The sequence below is a fragment of the Propithecus coquereli genome, unplaced genomic scaffold (assembly GCF_000956105.1).
Source record: "Propithecus coquereli isolate 6110/MARCELLA unplaced genomic scaffold, Pcoq_1.0 Scaffold36, whole genome shotgun sequence".
Taxonomy (NCBI): domain Eukaryota; kingdom Metazoa; phylum Chordata; class Mammalia; order Primates; family Indriidae; genus Propithecus; species Propithecus coquereli.
This window is the reverse complement of record NW_012149285.1, coordinates 6,723,149-6,748,596: the sequence shown is the minus strand read 5'-3', so window position 1 is coordinate 6,748,596 and position 25,448 is coordinate 6,723,149. Positions and strand designations below refer to the sequence as shown.

The 25,448-nt window shown below is 54.6% G+C and overlaps 1 protein-coding gene across 1 annotated transcript; it reads left to right on the top strand.

The window, feature by feature from the left end:
- Nucleotides 1-1,549: 1,549 nt before the first annotated feature.
- KCNJ5 (potassium channel, inwardly rectifying subfamily J, member 5) lies at nucleotides 1,550-25,448 on the top strand. Its single transcript, XM_012651656.1, has 3 exons — nucleotides 1,550-1,786; nucleotides 19,726-20,673; nucleotides 24,881-25,448. Exons 2-3 carry the CDS (start codon nucleotides 19,737-19,739, stop codon nucleotides 25,201-25,203), a joined length of 1,260 nt encoding a protein of 419 aa, XP_012507110.1. The 5' UTR covers nucleotides 1,550-1,786; nucleotides 19,726-19,736; the 3' UTR covers nucleotides 25,204-25,448.

Below are 25,448 nucleotides of genomic sequence, written 5' to 3'. Positions count from 1 at the left end.
CCTGGGCCACGCGCTGCCGGAGAGAACGTCAGGGCGGTGAGCAGAGAGCCGGCACGGCAACCTGTCCTCCGGCCAGCGGATCCCGCCCCCAGACCCTCACCCAACCGCAGGAGCGAGAGCCCAAAGCCGTCGGAGCGGACGAGCGCAGGCGGTGGCTCCGCGACTTCGCGAAGGAATTCCCCGCTGCTCCGACCCGCGGGCAACGCGCCGCCGATGTTCTCCCGGCCGCCCCCTCAGTGCGCCGCAGGGCCGGAGCGGCTTCTCCAAGGCTCTGAGCCAAGATTTCTGCCCTACTAGTTTCCTTCTTCTTTTCTGTCTCCCCCGCCGCACCCACTAAACACTCGCGCACACTCGGGCGCTCATACACATGCACGGGGCGTTCACGCACATGCACGGGGCGCTCACGCACATGCACGGGGCGCTCACGCACATGCACGGGGCGTTCACACATGCACGGGGCGCTCACGCACATGCACGGGGCTCTCACGCACACGCACGGGGCGTTCACACATGCACGGGGAGCTCACACACATGCACGGGGCGCTCACACATGCACAGGGCGCTCACGCACATGCACGGGGCTCTCACGCACACGTACGGGGCGCTCACGCACATGCACGGGGTGTTCACACATGCACGGGGTGTTCACACATGCACGGGGCGCTCACGCACACGCACGGGGCTCTCACGCACACGCACGGGGAGCTCACACACATGCACGGGGCGCTCACACATGCACGGGGCGCTCACGCACATGCACGGGGCTCTCACGCACACGTACGGGGCGCTCACGCACATGCACGGGGCGTTCACACACGCACGGGGCGTTCACGCACACGCACGGGGCTCTCACGCACATGCACGGGGCGTTCACACATGCACGGGGCGCTCACGCACATGCACGGGGCTCTCACGCCGCACACGCACGGGGTGTTCACACATGCACGGGGCGCTCACGCACATGCACGGGGTGTTCACACATGCACGGGGCGCTATGCACGGGGTGTTCACACATGCACGGGGCGCTCACGCACACGCACGGGGCTCTCACGCACACGCACGGGGCGCTCACGCACATGCACGGGGCTCTCACGCACACGCACGGGGCGCTCACGCACATGCACGGGGAGCTTACACACGCGCGCGCACAAATCTCGGTCGCTTGCACCTGCGAGACCGAAACACCCCAGTACCAGCAGCCGGGTACCAGTTACCAGTAGCAGGGAGATGACGCGAGCCTGGGGAGACGGAGGGCAGTGGGCAGCGGAAAGGGGGTGGAGGGCTGCCTGCCCGCCCCGGTCTCTCTCCGCCCTCCTCCTTCTCCGGATTCCCGGGGAACTGGCGGCGTCCCCATCACAGGGAGTCCCCGCCCACCCCGGCCAGCGCCTGCCGCCTCTGCCTGTGGCCCCTTTAGTCGTCTTATTACCCAGAGATTCATCTGCACAGGGGGCAGAGGGAGGAGAACCCTGGGAGAGGAGAGGAGAGGGAGGAGGGGGAGTAAGGGCGGGAGAGAGAGAGAGAGAGCGCGCGCGCGCTCCAGCCGGCCTCCGCTGCTCCCGCTAGAGAAGGGAGTGACCGAAGGGGCCGGAGAGTGAAGGGACAGGATGGCTTAGACACCGCTGCCCGCAGGACCCCACGGCGGGGGAGGCTCTAGACTACAGCTAGCGGCAGGGTAGTGGCCGGGGCTGGAGAGTCCCCTCGGAAGCCCTGAGCCAGCGCTGCGCGGTCTCTAAGGGACCCCCCAGAAGTTAGCATCGCTGGGACTTGGAAGCTCTGCTCTCAACAAGTAAGTTGTCTTCTTTTCCTCCTCCGTTCGTCCCCAGCTCGCGGTTCTGGAAGGCAGGACGCCCGACCCACACTCAGGTGTCCGTTGCGGCTGGCAACAGGCTTTCGCCGGGAACGGGCGGGGGTGAGAGCCAGGGGGCTTCAGGAGAGGCTTGGGCGGGTCCTGGTTCAGCGGGGAGACCGGAGCTCTCGGCAGCTGCAGGCTGCCCTGGGCGGGGAGGCCAGCCTGTGGGAGAGCTGCGGTCATCGCCCCTTCTGCAGAGAGCAGGGATGCCCAGGGGTGCCCGAAATCTCAGCAGTGGGCAGGATGGGGGAGGTGGGGAGGACACTGTCGCCCTCCCTAGCAACTCCACCTCCAAATGGGGGCAGAGAGGGCCCGGTGGGCGCAGCCACTCCCTCAGCCTTCTGTCCCCAGCTCGGGCTTGCTTTCTCTTTTAAGTGTGGCCAAATTGGAGCCACAGCCTTGTTATTTCTGCCCTCCTCACTGCCGGAGTCACTTTCTGCATATTTCCCTGTCTCTTTTTAAATATCTTCCAAACTGCTCAGAGACGCCAGGGGTCAAGGTTCCCAGGCCAGGGCTAGGGAATACGGTGGCACTGTCACTATTCCCCTTTTCCTCAAACCCATGTATCTGCCTGGAGGGTGCCGGACCCCCCGGTTCTGTCTGTGCCTTCCCTGCCCAAGGCACTGTGGAAGGCCTCAGGTCAGTGCTGGCCCCAAAGTTCAAAGGCCTCCCCCAAACATGGGGGTGGACGAGGCTAACCCAGCACCTGCTCCAAGAGCCCCTTCAAACACCAAAGGCCAACAGGACCGTGCATGCTTGTCAAGTACTTACTCTCTTTAAATCCTTTTAATGAAGCAAGAGATTACCAGCCTCATTCTACAGGTGAGAAATGGCAGCCCAGAGAGGCTGTGTAACTTGCCTTAGGTACACAGCTTTCGCAGTGGGATTCTCACCTGGGTCTGACTCCAAAACAAGCCACTCGTTATGGGCTTTCTGGTTCACAAAGCGCTTTTCCATGTGAGAGAGAGGCTAACGTCGATGGCCCCAAGGTGCTGAGCTAGGTGCGTTTACGTGAGTTGATCCTGACACCAGTCCTGTGGGGCAGAGCTTGTTCCTCCTTTTTTATAGAAGAGACTGAAGCTAACAGTTCCCAGCGCTCTGCAGCAGGGCTGTTATCTTTGAAACCCTTGTCCTCCGGCTTCAAACCCAGGGTCTTTCTACCATCGAAAGCTAACCCTGAAAGGTGTTCCGGCCTTCCCAAATCCGTGCCCTTCCCTCAACCCCACGGGCACATCCCATCAGCGGGCTGAATGGGGCCCCCAGGCGTGCTAGACTCTGCGGGTTAAATGAGCAGCCGGGTGTGCAAGGCTTGCAGAGAAGAGACGGCGCTGGGGCCGACATGGAAACCGTGGTCAGCTTGACTGTGATTTCGGCTGTCCGGTCCCTGAGATGGCATCGCTCTGCTTAGAGGCACGAGGTCTGGCCTTCGCTGGGAGTCCTGGGGAGCAGGCTGTGTGCTTCCTGAAGAACAGGGGCAGGGCCACCATGGAAAGACAGGAGATGTCACATAGCACCTGCCTGGACATTCCACACAGCACAGTGCTCGTCCCTGGAGCAACGTGCTAACCCACCGTCGAGCTCTCCAACACAGAGGGGCCCAGCCACTCGGGCAGGGTGTTTCCTGGCCTCTCCAAAAGCTGCTGTGACCGTCTGGCTTTCCTCAAGGCAGCGATGCTCATTTAAGCAGCCTGCCCGCATTCAGGAGAAGGTCAACCGGAGGACTGGGTGAGGCCGAAGCTGAACTGGGCGGGGGAGGAGATGGGGCATGCTGCTCACTGCCCAGGGCTGTCCCCAGAGCTCAGCTGCCTTCTCTGGGATGAAGCCAGGCCTCAGTGGGACGCCTCACCATGGGCTCCCTGGAGGCTGCTGGCACGCCCCGCGGGGTGCAAAGTGCTTCCCTGCGTGGGTCCGGGGGAAACATCAGTGTGGCGCTGTCACAGCGCTCCCTGGCCTCGCCGTCCCTGGTGCAGGCTGCGTCACAAGATCCCTTTGGGCTCTCTGTGAGTTCCTGACCGGGTTTCTTGTCCAGGAATTTGGGAGACTCTTGAGGCCACTCTAGTCATCTGCGAGGAAGCTGACCCGTGGGAGGGAAGAAACCACCGGAGTGTCTGTCCTCCAGCTCGCGCACGCTCTTAACGTGACCTCATTCTTGGTCCGTTCTTGCGCAAAGCCCGAACAGGTGTGCTGTGCGTTGAGGTGCTTAAAAACTGCATCTGTTTCTGGTTTTTGTTTTTAAATTCATTCAGCAACTGTTCATTTGTTATCATGTGCCAGAAATAATTAATTCTTGAAAACCTTGGAAAGCGACTGTTGGGGAGTGTTACGCTTCCCATGCAGGAGAATGTTAGCAGAAGCTGGCGTGCTCTGAGCCAATGCTGACTACTGAGGCTGGGGGCGGAGGGAGGGCCGAGAGAGAGCAGAGGGTCCAGGAATCTTTAGGCAGCTCAAGCGAGCTGTTTTTATTACAGTTGTTACTGTGTGGGGGCCATGGCTTTGCCAGTTGGCAGCATTCAGTCCGCAGATGCCTAATAGGTCAGTGTCAGCCATGGAGGAATTTTTCTGTTTTTCCTAAAGACAAGATAAAGAGAATAGGAGTTCAAACACAAAGGATTACAGTATGCATTTAAATAAAAATACCTGAGTGCATTTCTCAAACAGACCTGTGGAGCAGCTCTCTCTGAAACAATGAAAACGGAGCAGACAGCTCCCCCTTCCTGACCCTGCCAGCGGGAGTGAGCAGGCCTGGCCGGCCCTGCCCGAGCAGCAGCAGCTAATCTAGTTCCTCCTACCTTGACATTCTGATAAGGGAGCTATTCTAGTCAACAGAGCTCGGGCGGCAGTAACCCTTGCCAAGAGCCGTGTTGAGCTAAATGTTGGAGCCAAACCTTTGTTTCACACGTGACCCTGGAGATCCTGGCTGATGCTTAATGTCAGGTTCCATTAACGTTCCAGACCAGAGCAGGCAGCGGGGCAAAGGTCAGGGTAATCTGACCAGTTGGCAGGTGGCGACGGCACTTCCTGGTGACCAGGGATCAACCCATATGGTGGCCAGAGAGTCTGGGGGATGAGAGCGGGTGGGGGTGAGGAGACACGGGCGGGGAGAGCACGCTCACCATCTCTGCCTCCTTCTGACCCCCGACTCGGTGGTTTGTGGCCGGGTGTGCTGCCCACCCCCGCACCTTCTCTCCCACTGCCGGCTCCCAGCCTGACGATCAGGGTGGCCCCAGTGCCGTCATCCCTCAGTACTTCTTGAGGGAGGAGGGGCAGAGGAGGAGTGAGAGCCAGGAGGACTTCAGGTGCTGTGTGGGGCTGACCGTGTCTCGGCCTCTGAGTCTGCCTGCCCCCGATCCCCTGCCCCACTCTGCCCCGCCAGCAGGCTTGCACCTGAGCACTGGGTGGTGAGAGCCTGGGGGCTGCCTCTGTCCCGGGAGGAACCCTTACAAACAAAGGCCACCAGGACAGCCAGCCAACCTGGACCACATAGCACAGCAACCCCGCAGGGTGTCAGGGCACAAAGGCCGCCCCAGCCCGAGTCCCAGTCTGGGTTCCTCAGTGGCTTTGCCAAGTGCCCTTGGTCCGATGAAGTCAAAAAGTCACTCGTATTTCTTCAGAGATGTGTAGGGAGCTCCTACCTCAGGCCAGGCCTTGTGCGGGCACCTGAGATGGAGGACTGGCTCGCTCCACGCCACGCCGGCCTGCCCTGGAGCTGCCTGGGGACGGCAGTGCGCCCTGGGGACATGCCCAGGGCCACAGGGGCGAAGGAAGGCTGCCAGGGAGAAGCAGGGAAGGCTTCCTACGGGGGCTGGAGAGACAGATTTGCTGGGGACGGTGGAAGAGGCCCCGGGAGTGGGCTGGGGACCAGGGAGCACAGGCCCAGACACGGCACGGGGGCGGGGGGCACAGGGACGCCCCCATCCTTTTCTTCGTCTCTGGGGCCGACCCCTCTCGCATTCACACTCGTTCTCGGTTCCATTTTAGTTCCTTTCTCTCTCTCTTTCTTGGTTTGGTTCTTTTTTTCCTCCATGCTTGTCTCTTTCTCACTCATTCTCTCCATCATAAATGCCTTTACCGTTTCTTACGTTCAACCCCTTTTTCTACCACAGTCATTCTCTTATCTTTTGTGCTGTTCATTTTGAGATAACAGTAGATTCACGTGGAGTTTAAGCAGTAACGCAGGGAGATCTGCCGTGCTCTCTACCCGGTTTCTCGCGGCGGTGCTGCTGCAAAACTGCAGGACACTGTCCAAATGGGTGAATGACATTTCCATACCATGAGTCCCTCACATGTGGCCCTTTTAGGGTCACACACCTGCTTCCCTCCCCTCCTGCCCTCTCCTTAACCCTCGGCAACCGCTGATCTGCTCTCCATTTCTATGATTTTTGTCATCTCAAGAATGTTATATAATTAGGATCATATGGTACGTAACCTTTTGGGATTGGCTTTTTTCATTCAACATAATTTTCTGGAAAATCATCCGTGTGTGTGTGTGTGTGTGTGTGTGAGCGCATGTCTGTTGTGTTTTGCTTTTGTTTTTTATTGCTGAGTAGAATTCCATGGTGTGAAGGTACCATAGTTGGTTTAACCACTCACTCATTGAGAGACATCTGGGTTGTTTCCAGTTTGGGGCTCTTGTGAATAAAGCAGCTATACTTACTTGGGTACTGGTTTTGTGTGAACATGTTTTCATTTCTCTGGGATAAATGCCCAGAAGTGTAATTATTGGGTCATATGGTAATTGTATGTTTAGGTTTTTTTTAACTGTTTTTCATAGTGACTGTACCATTTTACATTCCCATCAGCGATGTACGAGTGATCCAGTTTCTCTACATCTTTGCCAACATTTGGTGTTGTCATTATTTTTTATTTTAGTCATTCTGATAGGGGTGCAGTGGTGTCTGGGGGGGGGGTTATTCTGCATTTCCCTATTTGCTAATGGTGTTTCGCACACTTACTTAACCTCCACAGGTCCTCATTAGCGAAATGACTCTTCGTGCCTTTTGCCCATTTTCTCGTTGGATTGGCTGCTGTTGTTTCTTTTGAGTTTTGAGAGTTTTCACATATATTGTAGATACTAATCCTTTGTCAGATATGTAGTTTGCAAATGTTTTCTCCTAGTCTGTAATTTGCATTTTCATCTTTTTAACAAGGTCTTTTTGAGAGGAAATGTTTTTAATTTTGATGAAATTTAATCGATCCGTTTTTATGGCTTGTGCTTTTGGTATCAAATCTAAGAACCCTTTGCCTGTCTGGATCTTGAAGAGTTTCTCCCAAGTTGCTTCCTAAAAGTTTTACCACTTTATCTTTTGTATTTAAGTCCATGATCCATTTTGAGTTACTTTTTGTGTAAGGTCAAGGTTGAGTTTTTTGCCTGTGGATGTCCGATTGCTTCAGCACCGTTAGCTGAAAGGCCATCTTTCCTCTGCTGAATCCCTTTGCACCCTTGTCAAGAATCAGCCAGGCCTATTTGTGAAGGTCTGTCCTCGGGTTCTCTGTGCTGTTCCATTTGTCTGTGTGTCTGTCTGGCCAGTACCACATGGCCTTATCACTGCGGCTATGTAATAAGTCTCAAACCTGAGTAGATCGATTCCTTCCACTTTATTCTTTTTCAAATTTGTTTTCTCTGTTCTGGTTCCTTTGCCTTTCCATGTTAATTTCATAATAATCTTGCCTACATCTACAAAAAATCTTGTGGGATTTTGAGGGGAATCGCATTGAACCTGCATATCCATTTGGGAAGAATTGACATTTTTACTATGCTGAGTCTTCCGATCCATGAACATAGTATGCTTTTCGATGCATTTAGCTATTCTTTGATCGCTTTCTTTGGCATTTTGTAGTTGTCAGCAGTTCTTTTTGCTCTGCCATGAACTAATCAAGTGACCTTGGGCACATCACTTAGTTCTCAGACCTTCAGATCACTTTCTATAAAATGAGTCTAGTAACAACTGCCTTGAAATGCCACAGAAAGGGTCAAGTGCGGTAGCACATGAGCGGTGCCCCACAGCGACTGTCCGAGATGTAGTCCCTTAGCTGAGTCCTTCAGCTTTCCTGGCCCCCACCCGCTCTCCTTCTGACGCCGGCAGCCACTTTCCCTTCTCTTCGCTCTGTCTCTCCTTTTCATCCTTTGCTTGTTATCCATCTTTCATTCTCAGCCCTTGCTCTATTGCTCTCACCTGCTCCACTTTGTTTTTCTCTTAGTCTCACTGGCTCTTCCTGCTTCATTCATTCTCCAGGGACGTTTGCCTCCTTCCTCTTCGGTGGGTCGTTTGGGCCTTCCCTTTTCCTTGCTTTCCTTAAGGGCAATGTGACTCTAGGGCCACTCAAACTGGGTGCAAATGCAGGTCCACAACTTACTAGATGAGTGCCGTGGTTTTCTCATCTATGAATGGGTTAAATAGTACCTACCTCATGTCTTTTCTGAAATGATTAAGCGAGTTAATACGTGGACGCATTTAGAATAAAATCAGGCATGTTGTACACCCCGATAGGTTTCAGCTGTAATTATTGGGATTTTACCTGTTTCTCTAGTTCTTTCTCACCATTTACCTTCTCTCACCACCGTATCTTTGCCACTTGTGTATGAATATGTTCATGTTCACAGCCTCTTGCTGTCTTGCTATTGTCTTCTATGTACTTCTGCAATCTCATGTTCTCTAATCATCACGGATACATTGGCATAGGCCCAGGAAATCTGCCCCTTAGGCTGTAGAGAGGAAACAAGTGGTTTTTCATTTTGATTTAATTATTAATCCCCTTCATTATTTAATGCAGAATGCATGCAGTGTGGGGTTGCAATGAGGAAAATGCCCTGCGACTATGCCGCTCACTCTCAGAGGGATGGCAGGCTTTGGAAAGGAAAAGTACTAGACAGACAGAAACAAATGTGGGGAAAATGTAAGATGAGTTAATTTGATTTCCGTGCCCTTTTATTCATGATTTTTCATACGTCTTCTGCAGAGGGCCGGGGTGCACGAGTAAGCCGCGGCTCAGTGTTAAAGCGGGGGGGTGTGAGGAGCTGTGAGTGGCCCGTGGCAGCTCGCCAGGGAGGGCAGCGCAACAGCCCGTTTTGGGCAAATGCCGACAGCCCCAGCGCGAGCTCCGGGCCTGCCCGCAGAGGGCTGCTCCATGACTGCGTTCGTCCGCGGTGCTGCGTTACTTGAGAGGTGCTCACCTGTGACGAAGCCTTTCAAATCTATTTTCCATGCCTCCAATTAGGCCTAATTTCTGCCCTTTTAAAAATTGCTGAATATATTTAGACCCACTTAGATATACCTAAAGGGATCTTTTAAATATCATCAAAATGGTCTTTCTGTCTCTGTATTTTCTCCAAAGAATTGAACCCCTCAAGCGAAATGCCAGATCTGCCCGCTCTCGTTTTAGACGAGAACTCTATCTTCCTTTAGAAACTCTTAAGTGAAATACCATTTAATCTTCTCTCTGCCTTTTTATGTTGATTGTGAACTGTCAGTATTTTTGTTTCTTTAATGACAAAATCACCATGGGATTAGTGCACAGCACTTCTAAAAGGGTACAGTTTCTCTCTGGATATCAGAAAATAATGCACAGGGTTTTATGACTTCCTTGGACTTGGGCTGGGGGGTCCTCCAGGATGCAATCCGAGTGAGCTGCCGAGTATCTCCCGCTTGTCTGGGCTGCTCGAGGCTCTGCAGGCCCCAAACCCACCTTCTGGTGCCCTTCTTGGCTCCAACCGGCCCCTTCCCTGTGCAGCCACAAGTCAGGGCCACCTCGCAGGCCTGTTGCGAGCTATTTCAGTGTTTGCACGTCTGCAATGCCAGCATGCTGGGAGCGGTAAGTCAGCATCGTGGGCCCTCGGGCCAGCCCAGCTGTCCGCCTGTCAAATAGGACGAATACGATAGGATCTCACAAGCCGATCCTAGAGTCCTGAAAGAGCCCAACAGAGATGCAAATTGCTGTTATTATTCCATAATAATAATTCCATACACGAGTAATAGTGGTATTGCTTCAGACCTTATGGCTACCCCTAACCTATACCAGTTCGGGCTAGGGGGCCAAGTACATTGCATTAGGATTTGGTAGGATAGAATTTTCCTGATAAACATTTAACGTCGTGATTCCTGTGCATGCTTCCATTTCTCATCTAGGAAAGAGGAATGGCCTCTGAGGTGGGGACCTACAGAGTCAATGTGTAATTCAGAGCCTAGGGTATGGCCAGGAGAGTGGGGATTGTGATTCAGAGCCAGGCTGGCTGGACTCCAGTGGCCGTGAAGCAAGAGAGTGGGAGGGCGTGGGCCCTGGAGTCAGGCCAGTGTCAGTGCAAAGCTGGGCTCTGCTGCTTACGAGCCATTTGGCCTTGGGTGAGTTCCCTCCTTGCTCCGAATCTCAGTCTCCTTATCTGTATAATGGACGCACCATACTTACTCCACAGTGCTGTTGAGATGATCTAGTGAGTTAACCTATGCAAGGCACCTAGTTCAGAGGAGCACGCGTGCACACGCGCGTGCACACGCGCGCGCGCACACACACACACACACACCGATTTTACTTCCCGAGCTATTCTGCAAAGAAAAACAAGAAGCCAGTACAACTTGCTGCAGGAGACACGTTGAGCAGATGTTTGCCACAAAAGCAAACGGAGTGCAAAGGGCATGAAGAATGCAGCACAGACGGGAAAGATGCTCCCTGAAGAGCTCGCTCTGCTCAGGTGTCTCTGAGCCCACCTGAGGGACAGCCGAGTGACTCTGGGAGCAGCCCCAGTCCTGCACCCTCTCGCTGTCCCCTGACTTTGTTCTCAACGATAATCTCACTTGTGCTGAGGCCTCCCTTTGAGGGACAGGCGCAGCCCGGGATGGAGGCCCAGGGTGCCCTGAGCAGGGAAGCCTGAGTCCGTGGCAGCTCCCCAGGGACGGGTCCGCACGAGCAGGGCCCCCCCCAAGGAGCCCCCTCCCTCCTCGCCAGCAGCTCCCTCCTGCACAGCCCTGAACTGCTGGGCGATCAGAGAACAGGACGTCTTGTGCGGGGACAGCTCCACGATGATGAAGTGTCCTGTCCGACACAGGCTGCTCCCAGACGCTCATTGTCTGCATCCCACTCAAAGCCCCTCGCCCGGCTCCTGGCACTTGGCCCCTCACACGGCCGCAGGAGGCCCAGCCACTCTGGCTGTGGGGGGTCTCAGAGAACCCCTTTCTTGGGCATTCTGCTTGGAGCAGAGCCAAAAGGACCGTGCGTTCCCTGAGCCCTCGTGAGCCCGTGACAGCGAGGAGCAGCCTGGGCTCAACGATCTGCACGTGTGGCCTGATTCCACTCACCTAGCACAGCCCACAGCCCGGCGTCCCACGGCCCCCTGATCGGCGGTGGCCAGCATCCACTGCATCGGAGCCAGAAACCAGCTTGGGAGGTCGCCTGGTCCTCCGTCCGGACAGCCCTCCTCGGGAAGGACTTACGGCGTTTGTGGCGAGAACTCTTTTCCCACTGAGAACCACTTTCACTGCTAGTGAAAGGAAGGACTGTCACAATTCCCTAAGGTGCTGTTCTCTGCGGCAGGCGGGCAAGCCTGCCAGTTAGGGAGGAGAGGGCGGGGGGGCAGAAGATGCACACGGCGGCTGTGGGCAAGGAGATGGGGCTGGGGAGGACCACGGCAACCAGGCTGGCGGGACCGAGGGGGCACCCCTCTTTCCATCACATGTCTCCCGGGCCTCCTGCCTTTTTTGTCCTGAAGATCGGTAGGCTGTTCGCGGCGGACCCGCCCCTGCGCACAGGAAAGCTTGGCGGGGCACGGACTGGCTCTACCACGGCTCTTCACGCTGCGCTCTGCTTAACTCAAAGCGCGATCCAGCGTGTCCGGGGGAGGGGGAAGCCTCTCTCTGACGCAGTAGCCCAGAGACATAAATTGGCAGCTGACAGACTCAATCTGACTCACAGATATGTTTTCTTTGGCTAGCTCAGTGTTTCCAAAATCATTGAATTAGTTATCAACAGGGAAAAAAAGAGATTTCATGTTCAAAAGTTTTAATTTCTGGCTTTTCTGGCAAAAGAAGGTGGAGGACGTAGCAGCGCCGGCTCCACGTCCTGGCGTGGCAGTAGTTGGCTAACGCCGAGTAGCGGTGGCCCAGCTCACCGCAGTCCTCACCACCCCCTGCTGCGTCCCCCAAACCCGGAGCAAGTGTTGGTTGCATTTACCATGTTTGTGTAACTGCCTTTCCTGGAATGAAGAAAGTAAATATTTCAAATCTGCTTCTCCATCAAAAATGTGAAAACGAAGGTCTGAGAAGACACGACATTTGGATAAAAACAGGAGAAAGCGCGCCGTGCACGCATGACCCGCAAGCGTGCACAGCGCGCGTCTGTGCTGGAAGAGCCGGGCCAGCAGCTGCGTCGCGGGCCTCGCACAGCCTCCCGCGGAGGTGGCAGAGTCTGTACCGACCCGGGGTTCTGGTCCCTGCGGTGTGCACACCCCACCCAGCTGAGGAAGTCGGGAGTAAGCAGGAACTACCCTCACTACTGACAGACGCACACCCGCCGTAGGTAACGGCAAACCCAAGCATGAGGTGTTCGGAGTGAAATTGGTGGCTGCCAGTTAGTAGCCTTTTTTTGTAGGGGAGCCATTGTCCAAATAGAGACACTTCTGAGAGTGACCAGGACACTCCTGGTGATCATGCCGGAACAACAGGTGTCACTTGGGACATGTGGACACCTCATCTCCTTGGAGCAATTCAGGACCTTTGGGGGCAAGTACCATGGTAGTTGGAGAAAGTGGAGGAGCAGCTGTCACGTGAACTGGGGCACTGCAGGCAGAGCCGGAGGGTGGAGGGAGGGAGCCCCAGCGGGAGGAAGCGGGCAGCCCGGCAGCAGGGCAGTAAGTCATGGCGTGCTTTCCTGGCACAGACCTGGCGTTTGCTAATCGGACCGCATCTTGGGCAGGGTTTCTCCAGGCCTGAGCCCCACAGAGGCTCAGAAAAGCCTGGCCGAACCCCGAGGGCTGAGGAGGGGCAACCTCAGAGGCAGGGGTGGCTGCACTGAGAGCCTCTGGAGTCCGACAAACCCTGGCCTGCTGCCTAGCAACCGTGTGGCCTTACGCACGCTATCAGATCACTTGGCTTTTGTGGTCTGTGCAGTGAGGCCACTGAGATCTGTCTGAGTGTTGCACGACACAGCACCCTACAAACACTCGGTACGGAGATGGCACACGATGAGCCGTTACTGCCACTCGCCCCCCTGTTCTCATGTCGGGAAGGCTCTGCTGCCTCAACCCACTCCTGGGCACCTTCCTCACTCCGTCCGCCAAGCCAAGTGAAGGACCGTGCCTTGGTCTCCCCATCACTCTCTGCCGCCCCGACCTGTCCACTGTGCACCCCCACCACTGGGTGAGCCCCCTGTGGGCGAGAATGGACCCGTGGCCCTCAGTCTCCTCGCCTATTAGAGCCACTGGGGCCAGGCTTCCTGGGGTGGCACCTGGGCACCAGCATGCTGTCCAGCTCCCAGCTGATGCCTGCGTGCGCCTAGAGTGAGGAAGTCCTGCTACCCCAGTGTGGACTGAGGACCGGCTGCACCAACACCACTGGATCCCCTTAGGAAAAAACACAGACTTGGGGAACCCCAGACCTAGTGAATTGGAACCTGCATTTTAACAAAATCGCTGTGAATGGAAAGCGTGGGAAAGCCAGGGAAGTGTGCGTCTGTCCTTCTATGCCCAGGGCCCAGCATGATGCAAACACCCAGTGGGGGTTCACTGATTGACTAATTGACTTACTGAATGAATGAATGAAGCCATGTGTCAGTGTCCACTGGGATTCCACGCCTCCTGCCTGGTGAGCTATGACCCAGACTAACTTGGGTTCAAGAAGTAAAGCCATAAAACACCCAGGAATTCAAGAATAGACTCTGACCTAAGTTAATAGAACAAATAGCTACAAAATGGTGAGGTTTTTAAATGAAATACCTGATAGGATTTTAAAGATTTATGGCTATGGGCTCTGTGCCATTAAACCTCAGAGTACACTAAGAAATGAGCATCTTGGTTGTAAGGTTGGTAATTTTGAAAAGATGGAAAACCAGGACTGGCCCCCTGGGAGGAGGCACAGGCTCTGAGTGGCCGGGGGGGCTGGCCAACCCCTCCTGCAAGACGGGCCACCTGCCAGGCAGGGGCCGGCCCTGCCCTCCATCACCCTATCTCCTGACCCCACCGCCGTCCAGCAGTCGCTGAGTGGTGGTTGCTGGGGGCCTAGAGGGTGGAACAGAGAGAATCATCCCACCGTACCCAGACCCAGCTGGGACAACGTCCGGGGACAGCGTGCAGGGAGCTGGGGCGTCACGTAAAGCCCCTGCGGCACACTCCGTGGGGCTCCCCAATCCCAGCTGCCGTCTCCCCCCCATGCTCCTGCCAGGCAGTTGCGGGGGCAGGGTGCAGGCGTGTTGGGGACCCGGGAAGCCAGAAGCAGGGCTCTGCAGGACCAGGGATGGCGTGGCAGGCAGGGTGCGAGGGGAACCCCTGGACCGAGCACAGCCCAGTCTCGGCCTAGGTGTGGAAGGGCCAAAAGTCCTTCGTTCTTCAGGTGCAGCTTCTTGGGGAAGGGGCCAGGGGGTCCCGTGCCACCACCAAGGCCTCTCCAAGTGGCGTTCGGTCATCCAGCGCCACCGCCCATCTGGAGAGCCGGGTTTGCGTCTCAGCTCTGCCGCACCAGCTGTGCGACTCTGGGCAAGTTGTCTGCGCTGTCGCCTGATTTCTCCTGTTGTAAATGAAGGCAATCCGCCCTCGCAGGTGTGGGAGCGGATGCTGGCCCGTGGTAGGCACGCGGGCTGTCGGCTTCCTTCCTGTCCTCGAGTTGTGTGAAGCACTGCTGTCCACCGCCTCTTCCAGCCGGACCCCGGGGGAAATAACGAGGCGACCGCCTGGGAGAGCGCCGGGAGCCAGAAAGATTAAACCTTTCGTTTACTCTCCACAGAGACGCACTCTGGTTAGTACGACCGACCGTCATCCTCGATTCGCAGATAAAGTAACAGAGGCTATTTTCCCAAAGTCCCTCAGCTCAAGGCAGAGAATAGGCACCTGGGCAACGTGACGCCGGTGTCAGCGTCCCTCTCTGCACTGTGTTTGCTACTCCTGCCGTAGCAGGTGACTACAGACGTCATGTCTTGCAGCGACACCTGTTTATCAGCTCCCCGTTCTGTGGGTCAGAAGTCTGGGCATTATGTATCTGTGCTCTTGCTCTGTTTTCACAAGGCCAAAATCGAGGTGTCGGCGGGGCTCAGCATCCTCATCTGGACCCCAGATCCTCTTCCAGGCTCCCGGGGTTGTGGCAAAATTCAGCTCTTCTTAGTCGCAGGACCGAAGTCCTCGCTTCCTTGCTGGCGGTTAGCTGGGGGCTGCTCTCGGCTCCCAGAAGTTGCCCACATTCCCTGCCAGGTGGCCCCTCCATCTATAAAGCCCGTAAAGAATCTTTCTCTCGTCTAATTCCTCTCGGGCTTTGGCTCTCCTGTTCAGGAGAAGCCCGTGCCTTCCAAGGGCTTATGTGATTGGGTCAGGCTCACCACAGACTACCCACCCTTCTTAAAGTCAACCGTGCTGTGTAATTTAAGCTACTACTGGGAGCGAGGACCACACCTCCAGCTCCCGGGGATTAGACCGGGGTGTATACTAGAGGACAGGGAGCACGAGGGTGTCTGACAGTTCCACCTGCTCTATCCCCAGCGTGCACTCTGTTCATCGTGCCCTGCTAGCCTTGAAAGTCCTTGAGGGCATGGGGACAGCCTGGTCATGAACTAGTTTGGAGCATTTTCATATTTTAGCAAGTACGGTCATATAGACTCACACAGAATAGCATCAGATACCTCAGTATGAGACATGAGTGTGTTCCCCTCCAGTCCCTTCCACTGACCTTATCCCGTGTCCCAACTCTCAGCATGTAGATTTTGACCCAGCATGTATGAGCAAGAAAGGAGGAAGTCCATAAAGACGTTTGCCATTCCCATTTTCACAGAGAGGGAAACTGAGTCTGACACGAGACTCCCAGCTCGGTGCTCCCTCTGGGAAGCTCTGCTGACCCCCGAGTGCAGCTCCTGTCAAGCTGCTGCTGCTGCCACAGCTGCTGACATTCTAGACCACCCATGACGCAGAGTTTCCTCACTGTGGGTGGGTGTTTTTTGAAATTCTTAACACAGAGGTCTGTTTCAATGGATGTCAGATTTGCTAATGATCATCTGAAATATAACTTCCTTTGATTTTTGCCTCTTTTGAATCCTTCTCCACTTGTATTTTCATATCAAAGGGATTAAACCACTTTGCTGGACTTGAAGCTCTGTCTTTTCCAGAGGCTTTCATCCCGTCTCAGCACGGCGTCCCAGCCGCAGACACAGGACGGGCTTGAAGAGGAAGAGCAGTCACAGGCGGGCTGAGGTTTAACAGGATTCGCTCTGGTCGGTGCCTTTCCCTGCGTCGCACAGAGGGTGGCTGGAATACTCGGTTCGCCTGGGCCAGGCCACAGCCTTCCTCCCTGCCCCTCTCTCCAGACCGTCCTGCACAAACCCCGGGTTCAAAGAGGCAAAGCTAGAATATACGCTACAGGAGGGCTGGCTCTGCATTCATCTTCACTGCTTTATGTCCAGCTCCTAGCACAAGGGCTGGGCCATAGTAGTTCCTCAATTAATGCTTGCTGAATGGACGCATAAGTCATAGAATGGATCTTGAAAACCTGATTGAAGTTCATCTCTGTTGTTCCTGAAAATCCTTTTGACTTGATGGGCACACAGCCCTGGAGGCCAGGGTTTCTAGAGTGGGCATTTCACTTACCCTTACAAGAAATCTGGGTGGTAGAGGCTCTGTGCCAGTCAGCTCAGTGCTGCCCTGCACAGGGCCCACTGGGGCTGTAGAGGCCACGCTTAGATGCTCTGTGCCTCTCTTTCTTGGTCTTTAAAATGGGGTTAATGGGACGTTGCATCACATTTCGATTCAAGGAGAGTTTACAAATATACATGCGCATTTACAGTTAGATTAATGATTGTATTGTGTATACTTTCCTTGAACCCCTAAATGGCTCCCAGGGGCTAGAGGGGCAGAGAATATTATCAGGGATTTATAACGGAGTAAACGGAGCCAAAGGAAATTAAGATTTTCTTTGGCCTGCAGAGCAAATATGTTGGACACTGAGCTAGGATCCAAATCGTACGCTGGGTTGAACGAGGAATAGCTTCTGCAGGTGATTCCAGCACACGTGGCAATGTATCCTAACGTCAAACCAGGAGTAGACCACCTTGTCCTGTCACCCAGACACAAACAGTTTTCAGATCTGGGCTGAAGTGTCCTAGAAAACATGCTCCTGTTTCTAGCACAGCACAAGGCCTTTGCCTACAAGAACGTACGCGAGTAGGTTTAAAAATAAAGAAGGAAACAGTGCAGAAAATCAGCAGAAAGCTGTTTTCCCCAAAGAGCTGAGGGCAGGAGGATGTGCGTTCCCGTGTGCCCTGCCCGGTGACTCATTCTCGCGGGCACTGTGCCTGCCCCGTCCAACATGAGTGGCTCCGGGGGTCCACGACGGCTCTCCTACTGGACCCCTACCTGGGTTCCGACAGCTGGGGTCCCCAGAGCACATGGGGCCTTGGACCAGCAGCATTTCTCACCGTCTCTGGGCATCTGCGATCGCGTTTTCCGTGCAGTCTCCTACTTAGCGGCAGAGCGAACCCTGCTTAGGCTCTGCAAAAACCCCAGGCATTTCCCTCTGTTTCGTTTATCTTGCTAACTGCCACAGGAGGGGCAGGGAGCAGGTGGCCTGCGCGGAACAGAAATGGCCAGTGGACAAATAGCCCTTCAGATGGTCCTTCGATGTGACACTTTAAAAGTCACCTTGAAACTGCTACAGTTACCCAGGCAGTGACGGAAAAAGTCTGCCAGGATCACCCGACTTTCCAGGATGGGGGAACTGGGCCTTGGTTAGCCGGTGGGAGTTGGCTCGGTGGTTCATAGAACTTCCACCAGGTTGTTCTGGCAGGAACACAGTTTCCTGCTGTTCCATCTGGCCAGACCCGTGGCTGGAGTCACTCCAAAGTGACAGCAAGGGAGCTCCTGCAAGGGACTGGCCCAAACTGTCCTGAGCTGGGGCAGCTGAGCGTCCAAAGAAGGAAGCAGTAAACATCGGGAGGCCAGTTCAGAGCACTCAGTAGGGGAATTCCCACGCAGAGTGCCACCGCAGCGCTCGAGGCAGACGCCAGAGCAGAGGCCCCGGTATCAGTGCAAAGAGGAGGCCACCCAGGTTATTTGGCCTCGGGCTGCAGGCAGCCACCTAAACAAGTTTATCATTTGCCCGGGAATGTTCACGGCCCCAGCTCGGGTTCCGGCTGAAGGGGAAAGCCTGCAGCGGGGTGACAGAGTGGTGTAGGTACTTCCCAGTGAGGACAGAGAGAAAGTGGGAGGAATTGGGGGGGGGCCGCGCCTGGGAAGGAGAACACCTGGAAACCAGGGACTGCTTACTGACGACAGTGACAGAAAAGGGCTGAGTGATAGTATCCCCCAGGAGACCTCTCCAGCATCGGGAGCTCATAGAACTTTCTGGAGGGAGCAGTTCCTCAGGCTGAGCAGGAGCCATAGCCATCAGTATCTGTCAGCCGTGTGAGGCGGGTGCTGCGGAGCTGCCCTCAGACCGGGGCCAGATGAACCTCGAGCCAAAACCAAGCTGGGCACACGCGGCCGGAACCGCACTTTCCCCGTCTGAGAAACGGAGGGATGACGACGGTGTTCGTCCAGTAGCTTTGTTGGGAGGATTAAATGAGCTAATGGATATAAATTTCTTACCACCGTGCCTGGCTCGTGAATGCTCATGAATTTAGGATGTTATCATTAATTGAACAGATTCTCATGGTCTTTCTTAACTTCGTCAGAGTCTTAAAGCCTTTCAATGGTTTTGAGCGGAATATCAGAAGAACATCAGATCGGGTATGGCAGGTGTCTGGGTGTCTGTTTGAAGTGTGGCATGTACTCCAAAAACATTTTGCAGCCCTTTCGAAAACCTTAGGGCATTAACTTCCTGCCCATCTCGATTTCTTAGAGGACAGAGAATAACGGACTCAAATTTTTTAATGGTGGGTCTACGCAGCAATTTATCATTTATTTAGTAAGCGCTCAGATGGTGGGAGTGACCACGTGGGGAATCAGACACGCGCCGCCTGTTCCTTTGTCTGCTGCTGAAAGGTCTCAGATAAAATGAGAGGAGACAGCAGGTATAATGGAAAGAGCACAAGCTTTGGGCCAGGTGAGCAGGAATCTAAATATCAATTTTGCCACTTATTTGATGGCCTGGGTGTCACTTAACCTCTTTGGGACTCTATTTTGTCATTTATTCATCCATTTATTCAATAAGTACTTTTTGAGTATATAGAAAGTTCCAGGCTATGTTCTAGGTACTGGGAATATATCAGGAAACAAAACAGACACAAAATTATGCCCCTGTGGAGCTGACATTCGATGGCAGGAGAGAGATTATTAGGAATCACCTGACCCATAAGCAAACAATACAGTGTTTATACAATAGGGATTCCCATAGCTAGCGCCAGGGGGTTGTTGTAATAAGCAATAATCCACCTATAATGTATGGACCATAGTAGGCATTTAATAAATTGTTGCTACTATTATTTTCATAATTGCTTCCAGATTTCTCAAATCCTTTAAACACTTGATGTGTAGGCTGCACCTAGGTACTTTCCATTTATTCATTCAACAAAAACTGTGGAGCATCTGTTGTGTGGTAGCATCTGTACAAGGCACCAGGGATACAAAAGGAACAGGGTCCCTTGAGAATTCCACAGTCTGACCCACCGTGTACCAGCGAGCGCCCAGGGTAAGATGACCTTCAGACCTGTGTTTCCGAGAGTCAGAACGGTCCACTTCACTGACGTTGTCTTTTTTAATTCAGAGTGCCCAGCTATGGCTGGCGATTCTAGGAATGCTATGAACCAGGACATGGAGATTGGAGTCACTCCGAGGGACCCCAAGAAGATTCCCAAGCAGGCCCGCGATTACGTCCCCGTCGCCACAGACCGCACCCGCCTGCTGGCCGAGGGCAAGAAGCCCCGCCAGCGCTACATGGAGAAGAGCGGCAAGTGCAACGTGCACCACGGCAACGTCCAGGAAACCTATCGGTACCTGAGCGACCTGTTCACCACCCTGGTGGACCTCAAGTGGCGCTTCAACCTGCTCGTCTTCACCATGGTCTACACCACCACTTGGCTGTTCTTTGGCTTCATCTGGTGGCTCATTGCTTACATCCGGGGGGATCTGGACCATGTCGGCGACCAAGAGTGGATTCCTTGTGTTGAAAACCTCAGTGGCTTTGTGTCTGCTTTCCTGTTCTCCATTGAGACCGAAACGACCATCGGGTACGGCTTCCGGGTCATCACAGAGAAGTGTCCAGAGGGCATCATCCTCCTCCTGGTCCAGGCCATCCTGGGCTCCATTGTCAACGCCTTCATGGTGGGCTGCATGTTCGTCAAGATCAGCCAGCCCAAGAAGAGAGCAGAGACCCTCATGTTTTCCAACAACGCGGTCATCTCCATGCGGGACGAGAAGCTGTGCTTCATGTTCCGCGTGGGCGACCTGCGCAACTCCCACATCGTGGAGGCCTCCATCCGCGCCAAGCTCATCAAGTCCCGGCAGACCAAAGAAGGGGAGTTCATCCCCCTGAACCAGACGGACATCAACGTGGGCTTCGACACGGGCGACGACCGTCTCTTCCTGGTGTCTCCACTCATCATCTCCCACGAGATCAACGAGAAGAGCCCTTTCTGGGAGCTGTCTCGGGCTCAGCTGGGCCAGGAGGAGTTTGAAGTTGTGGTCATCCTAGAAGGGATGGTGGAAGCAACAGGTAAGACGCTCCTGTCCTCCTCACCACAGTGTCGCCTTGCCATGCTGTGACTCCAGAGGATGGGAGTCTGTGCCTGAGAATCCGAGATGGCACTGTCACACGTCACTCCCTGAGTCGTTGTGACCTGGGAGGTACTGGCACTCGGGGTGTGCTGATGACAGTAGCTAACACTGATTGAACCTTTCCGACATTCGGGACGGCCCCAGCCACTAAACATAAATCCTCTCAGTGAACGCCGCCCCACCAGCCCGGGTTAAAGAAACAGGGCCACAGACAGGTTACATCGTTTGCCCAAGAGCAAGCGCTACCAAGTCACAGGGCCAGGATAGATACCGAGGTGGGGGCCGCGAGTGGCGGCTCACGCCTGTAATCCTAGCACTCTGGGAGGTCAAGGCAGGAGGATCGCTTGAGGTCAGGAGTTCCAGACCAGCCTCAGCAAGAGCAAGACCCTATCTCTACTAAAAATAGAAAGAAATTAGCTGGACAATTAAAAATAGAAAAAATAGGCCGGGCGCGGTGGCTGACGCCTGTAATCCTAGCTCTCTGGGAGGCCGAGGCAGGCGGATTATTTGAGCTCAGGAGTTCGAAACCAGCCTGAGCAAGAGCGAGACCCCGTCTCTACTAAAAATAGAAAGAAATTAATTGGACAACTAAAGATATATAGAAAAAATTAGCCGGGCATGGTGGCACATGCCTGTAGTCCCAGCTACTCGGGAGGCTGAGGCAGGAGGATTGCTTGAGCCCAGGAGTTTGAGGTTGCTGTGAGCGAGGATGACACCACGGCACTCTAGCCTGGGCAACACAGTGAGACTCTGTCTCAAAAAAAAAAAAAAGAAAAGAAAAAATAAGCCAGGTGTGGTGTGCGCCTGTAGTCCCAGCTACTGGGGAAGCTGAGGCAGGAGGATCACCTGAGCCCAGGAGTCTGAGGTTGCTGTGAGCTAGGCTGATGCCACGGCACTCTAGCCTAGGCAACAGAGTGAGACTTTCTCAAAAAAAAAAAAAAAAAAAGAAACCAAGGCATGGACCCCAGAGCCGGCCCTCATTCCCAGTGGGCAAACTGCCCCTCCCGGAACAAGTGTTTTAGCCAATAGAAGTCGCTGATCAAATGATTTCAGGAAACCTGGGGTGAAACAAATGTGAACTGGTTTCTGTACAGCAGGACTTCAGGGTATCTTTGCCTACTGTGACTCTCCGCACAGGGAGAGGACAGGAGGCAGCATTTCCTGAACTCCTGGGGGCTTGCACAGTCCTTTCCTCGGAGACACACCCATGCCCTCGGCCTGGGGGAGGGTCCTTCTGGGGGGGCCAGAGCAGCCTGCCCCTCAGCTTTGCAAAACACAGCACAACCATGCTGAGCCACCAGCGCCCGCATGTGCCTAGGAGGACGCCCACCCTCCAGCCAGCAGGGCAGCTCCCCTCAGCTACTGACTCCCACGGGTGGCTGATAGCCAAGACCCTCCTTCCTCCCTCAGCCGCCGGCCACACAGGGCTCTGTGAGGTGGCTCCAGGGAGCCCAAGGCCTGAGGGAGTCCAGGCTCTGGCGGGGGACCCCAGTCCTCATCCCATGCCTGCTTGGGGCTGAGAGGAGCCCCCAGCAAAACCCCAGACCCTGCTCCTTCTTGCCTGCCTCTTGCCTTCCTTTCTCTTTTTCTCGCCAGGTGGACTGAGCAGCACGTCAGGCCCTAAGGATGACTTATAGCAAACTCAGCCATGCTCAGAATGATACGTATATATTTTTCTAATTCTTCCAAACAACAGCGTGGGCTGGCTCAGTCTCATTTTATAGATTTGGAAGCTGAACCCCAGAAGGTTCGTGCAGACAGCAAGTGGTTCGTACTCAGGTCTTCCACTTACAAATCTAGAGCTCTTCTCCCACACCACACTGGTCCCCTAACAATTAAGGGCCGTCACAAAGATGGCCAAATGCACCCTCCTCGCCTGTGGGAAGCCAGTTGCAAGGCGGGGACTCAGAGCACCCACAGCCTTCGCATTCTGAAGCCAGTGGGGCCGGGCGGGGTGCTCACAGCCTCCGGGGACTGGTGCTAGAGGGGGTTGCCTGGCCATCTGCTGGGGGCTGAAGCCCAGCCAGGCAGCATATGGTGGCAACCAGGGGAGCCCCTGAGGCCAAGGATAGTCGGGATACAGGAAGCTCGCCCTCGCAGAGCCGGGGGCTTGCAGGTCACCCTGCCCTTGGCACTGAGGTCAGAACCGGAACACAGAATGAGTCTTGGGGGAGGAGCTCTACTCTGAAGCCACAAAGGAGGAGTCAGGTCAGAGATGTGGGGACAAATAAGGAAGCCATGTCTGACCACTCCCCGTGGCCACCCTCACTGCCACCAGCCATACAGCAGAGAGAGTGCCCGTGGCCCCACGGCAGAGGAAGCAGGGCTGATGCCCACTGGCTCCTCCCCTCTGTGTCCCTCAAAGTCAGCGGCCACATCGACACATCCTGTTTGGCCTCCTCCCCTCCCATGAGCTGGGCTATGCTTGCTCTGTCCGTGGGGGCCCAGGGAGTTGAGGGCAGGAGACCCCCATCCACACCGTTCTACCTGAATGGCTCTGTGGAGCTTGTGGAGCCCAGCACCGCCGTGGATTCAGGCGAGGCTTAGCCACACAGCTCTGCCACATCCTACCTGCGTGAGTTTGGTAGGACTGCTGAACTCTTCAGCAAAATGAGGAGACTCGATCTCCAGGGCTGCTGGGAGGATTCCAGATCAAATGGAGCAGCCTACGCACAGCACCGTGACTGACAGCTAGAGAATCCTTTCCAATCCCTGCTCAGGGCGCACTTCGGGTGTTCGCACCTCTCCTGAGGCTGGGGGTGGGCAGCAAGGCTGAGTGCTGAATGTAGAGACCCAGCCCAGGCGGGTATGCCCGAGAGCAGAGCGGAGTGCAGGCGACGAGCCCACCGTGTGCAGGGGGCACTGGGGTGCCAAGCACTGGGGCACCAAGGGCAGGAAGCAGACTTGACCAGGGGCTGGTCTGTTTGAGACCCTCCCAGAGAAGGCTTCTCCCCAGCTCCCAAAGAGCACAGCTAGCACCTTCCTTGGCTAGAAGATTAAATACCAGAAAGCCGCTTCCCTGTTACCCTAAGCACGGAGGCTTCTCATCCATAAACAAAGCTGCCCTGCCTCTCTGGAGAGACAGCAACACCTAAAAATAACACAGGCATGCCAGAGGCTAAGTAGACAGGGACTGCAGGCATCCGAGCGTCCTCAGATCAAGGAGCCAAGCTGTGTGTGTATGTGTGTGTCTGCTCCCCTTCCTCTGTGTGTGTGTGCGTGTGGCGGGGGGGGCACGTGTGTCAGTGTGGAGTCTTCTGTCATTTGTGTCTACCCAAAGCAATCCCCATATGTTCCGAAAGCCTGATAGCTTCTCTGTGTTCACTTGCTCTGAATTCATATTTTATCAAGCCCTTTCCTACCTCTTTTCTCATCGCAGTCTTCCAGACCTGAATGCCGTTTTCAGGAACCGTGTCCCTGCCTCCAACTATTCCAAAAATTATTTGCTCTAGTTTCTAGGAACCTACTCCAGAATCTTACATGTTGGTTTCTAATTTTCTGCCTCCACGAAACCTTGAGCTCCTCCAGGGCAAGGGTCGTGTCTTAGTCAGCTTTACACCTCCATTGAGCTTAGCACAAAGTAGATGTTCAGCAAACACTTGATGAATGACAGGATGGATGGGTGATAGGTTGGATGGATAGATGATTGGATGGATGGATGATAGGATGGATGGGTAATTGGACAGATGGATGATTGGATGGATGGATGAATGAATGGATGGATGGATGACTGGACAGATGGATGGATGATAAGATGGATGGATGGATGATAGGATGGAGGGATGGATGATTGGACAGATGGATGATGACAGGATAGATGGATGATAGGATGGATGGATGGATGATTGGACAGAGAGATGGATGATAAGGATGGATAGATGATAGGATGGATGGATAGATGGATGACTGGATGGATGGATGATAGGATGGATGGATGGATGGATGGATGGATGATAGGATGGACAGATGATAGGATGGATAGATGGATGGATGACTGGATGGATGGATGATAGGATGGATGGATGGATGATTGGACAGATGGATGGATGGATGATTGGACATATGGATGGATGACAGGATGGATGGATGGATGGATAAATGGATGGATGAATGCATCTTAATGCATGTGGTTTCTGTTTCCCCAGGCATGACTTGCCAAGCACGGAGCTCCTACATGGATACAGAGGTGCTCTGGGGCCACCGATTCACACCAGTCCTCACCTTGGAAAAGGGTTTCTATGAGGTGGACTACAATACCTTCCACGACACCTATGAGACCAACACACCCAGCTGCTGTGCCAAGGAACTGGCAGAAATGAAGCGGGAAGGCCGGCTCCTCCAATACCTCCCCACCACCCCCATGCTGGGGGGCTGTGCTGAGCCAGAGCTGGATGCAGAAGCTGAGCAGGAGGGAGGGGATGAGCCCAGGGGGCTCAGTGGGTCCCATGATACCAGGGTCTCGGTGTGAGAGCCACACTCTCCTTACAACCTCCCCTCACTGGTTTCTGGGAGCACAGACACTACATGGGGTGGGATTGGGGGTGGGGGCACATAGCTGAGTGTGCTGTTTAGGGGCTGTTTGCAGGGAAGAACAATATATCCAGCCCTCCCAGCTCCCAGCTCAGGAGGTGGCATCCTGCCTGGATTCTCCCCCCCCATGACATCCTATCTCTAACAGCAGTGGCCAAGGGGGCCAGGTCAGGATGAGTTTCC

Excerpts from the sequence above, each read along its gene's own strand:
- KCNJ5 (XM_012651656.1), top strand. The coding sequence starts at position 19,737 with ATGGCTGGCGATTCTAGGAATGCTATGAACCAGGACATGGAGATTGGA. Across the intron at positions 20,674-24,880 it reads AGGGATGGTGGAAGCAACAG|GCATGACTTGCCAAGCACGG; the intron begins GTAAGACGCTCC and ends CTGTTTCCCCAG.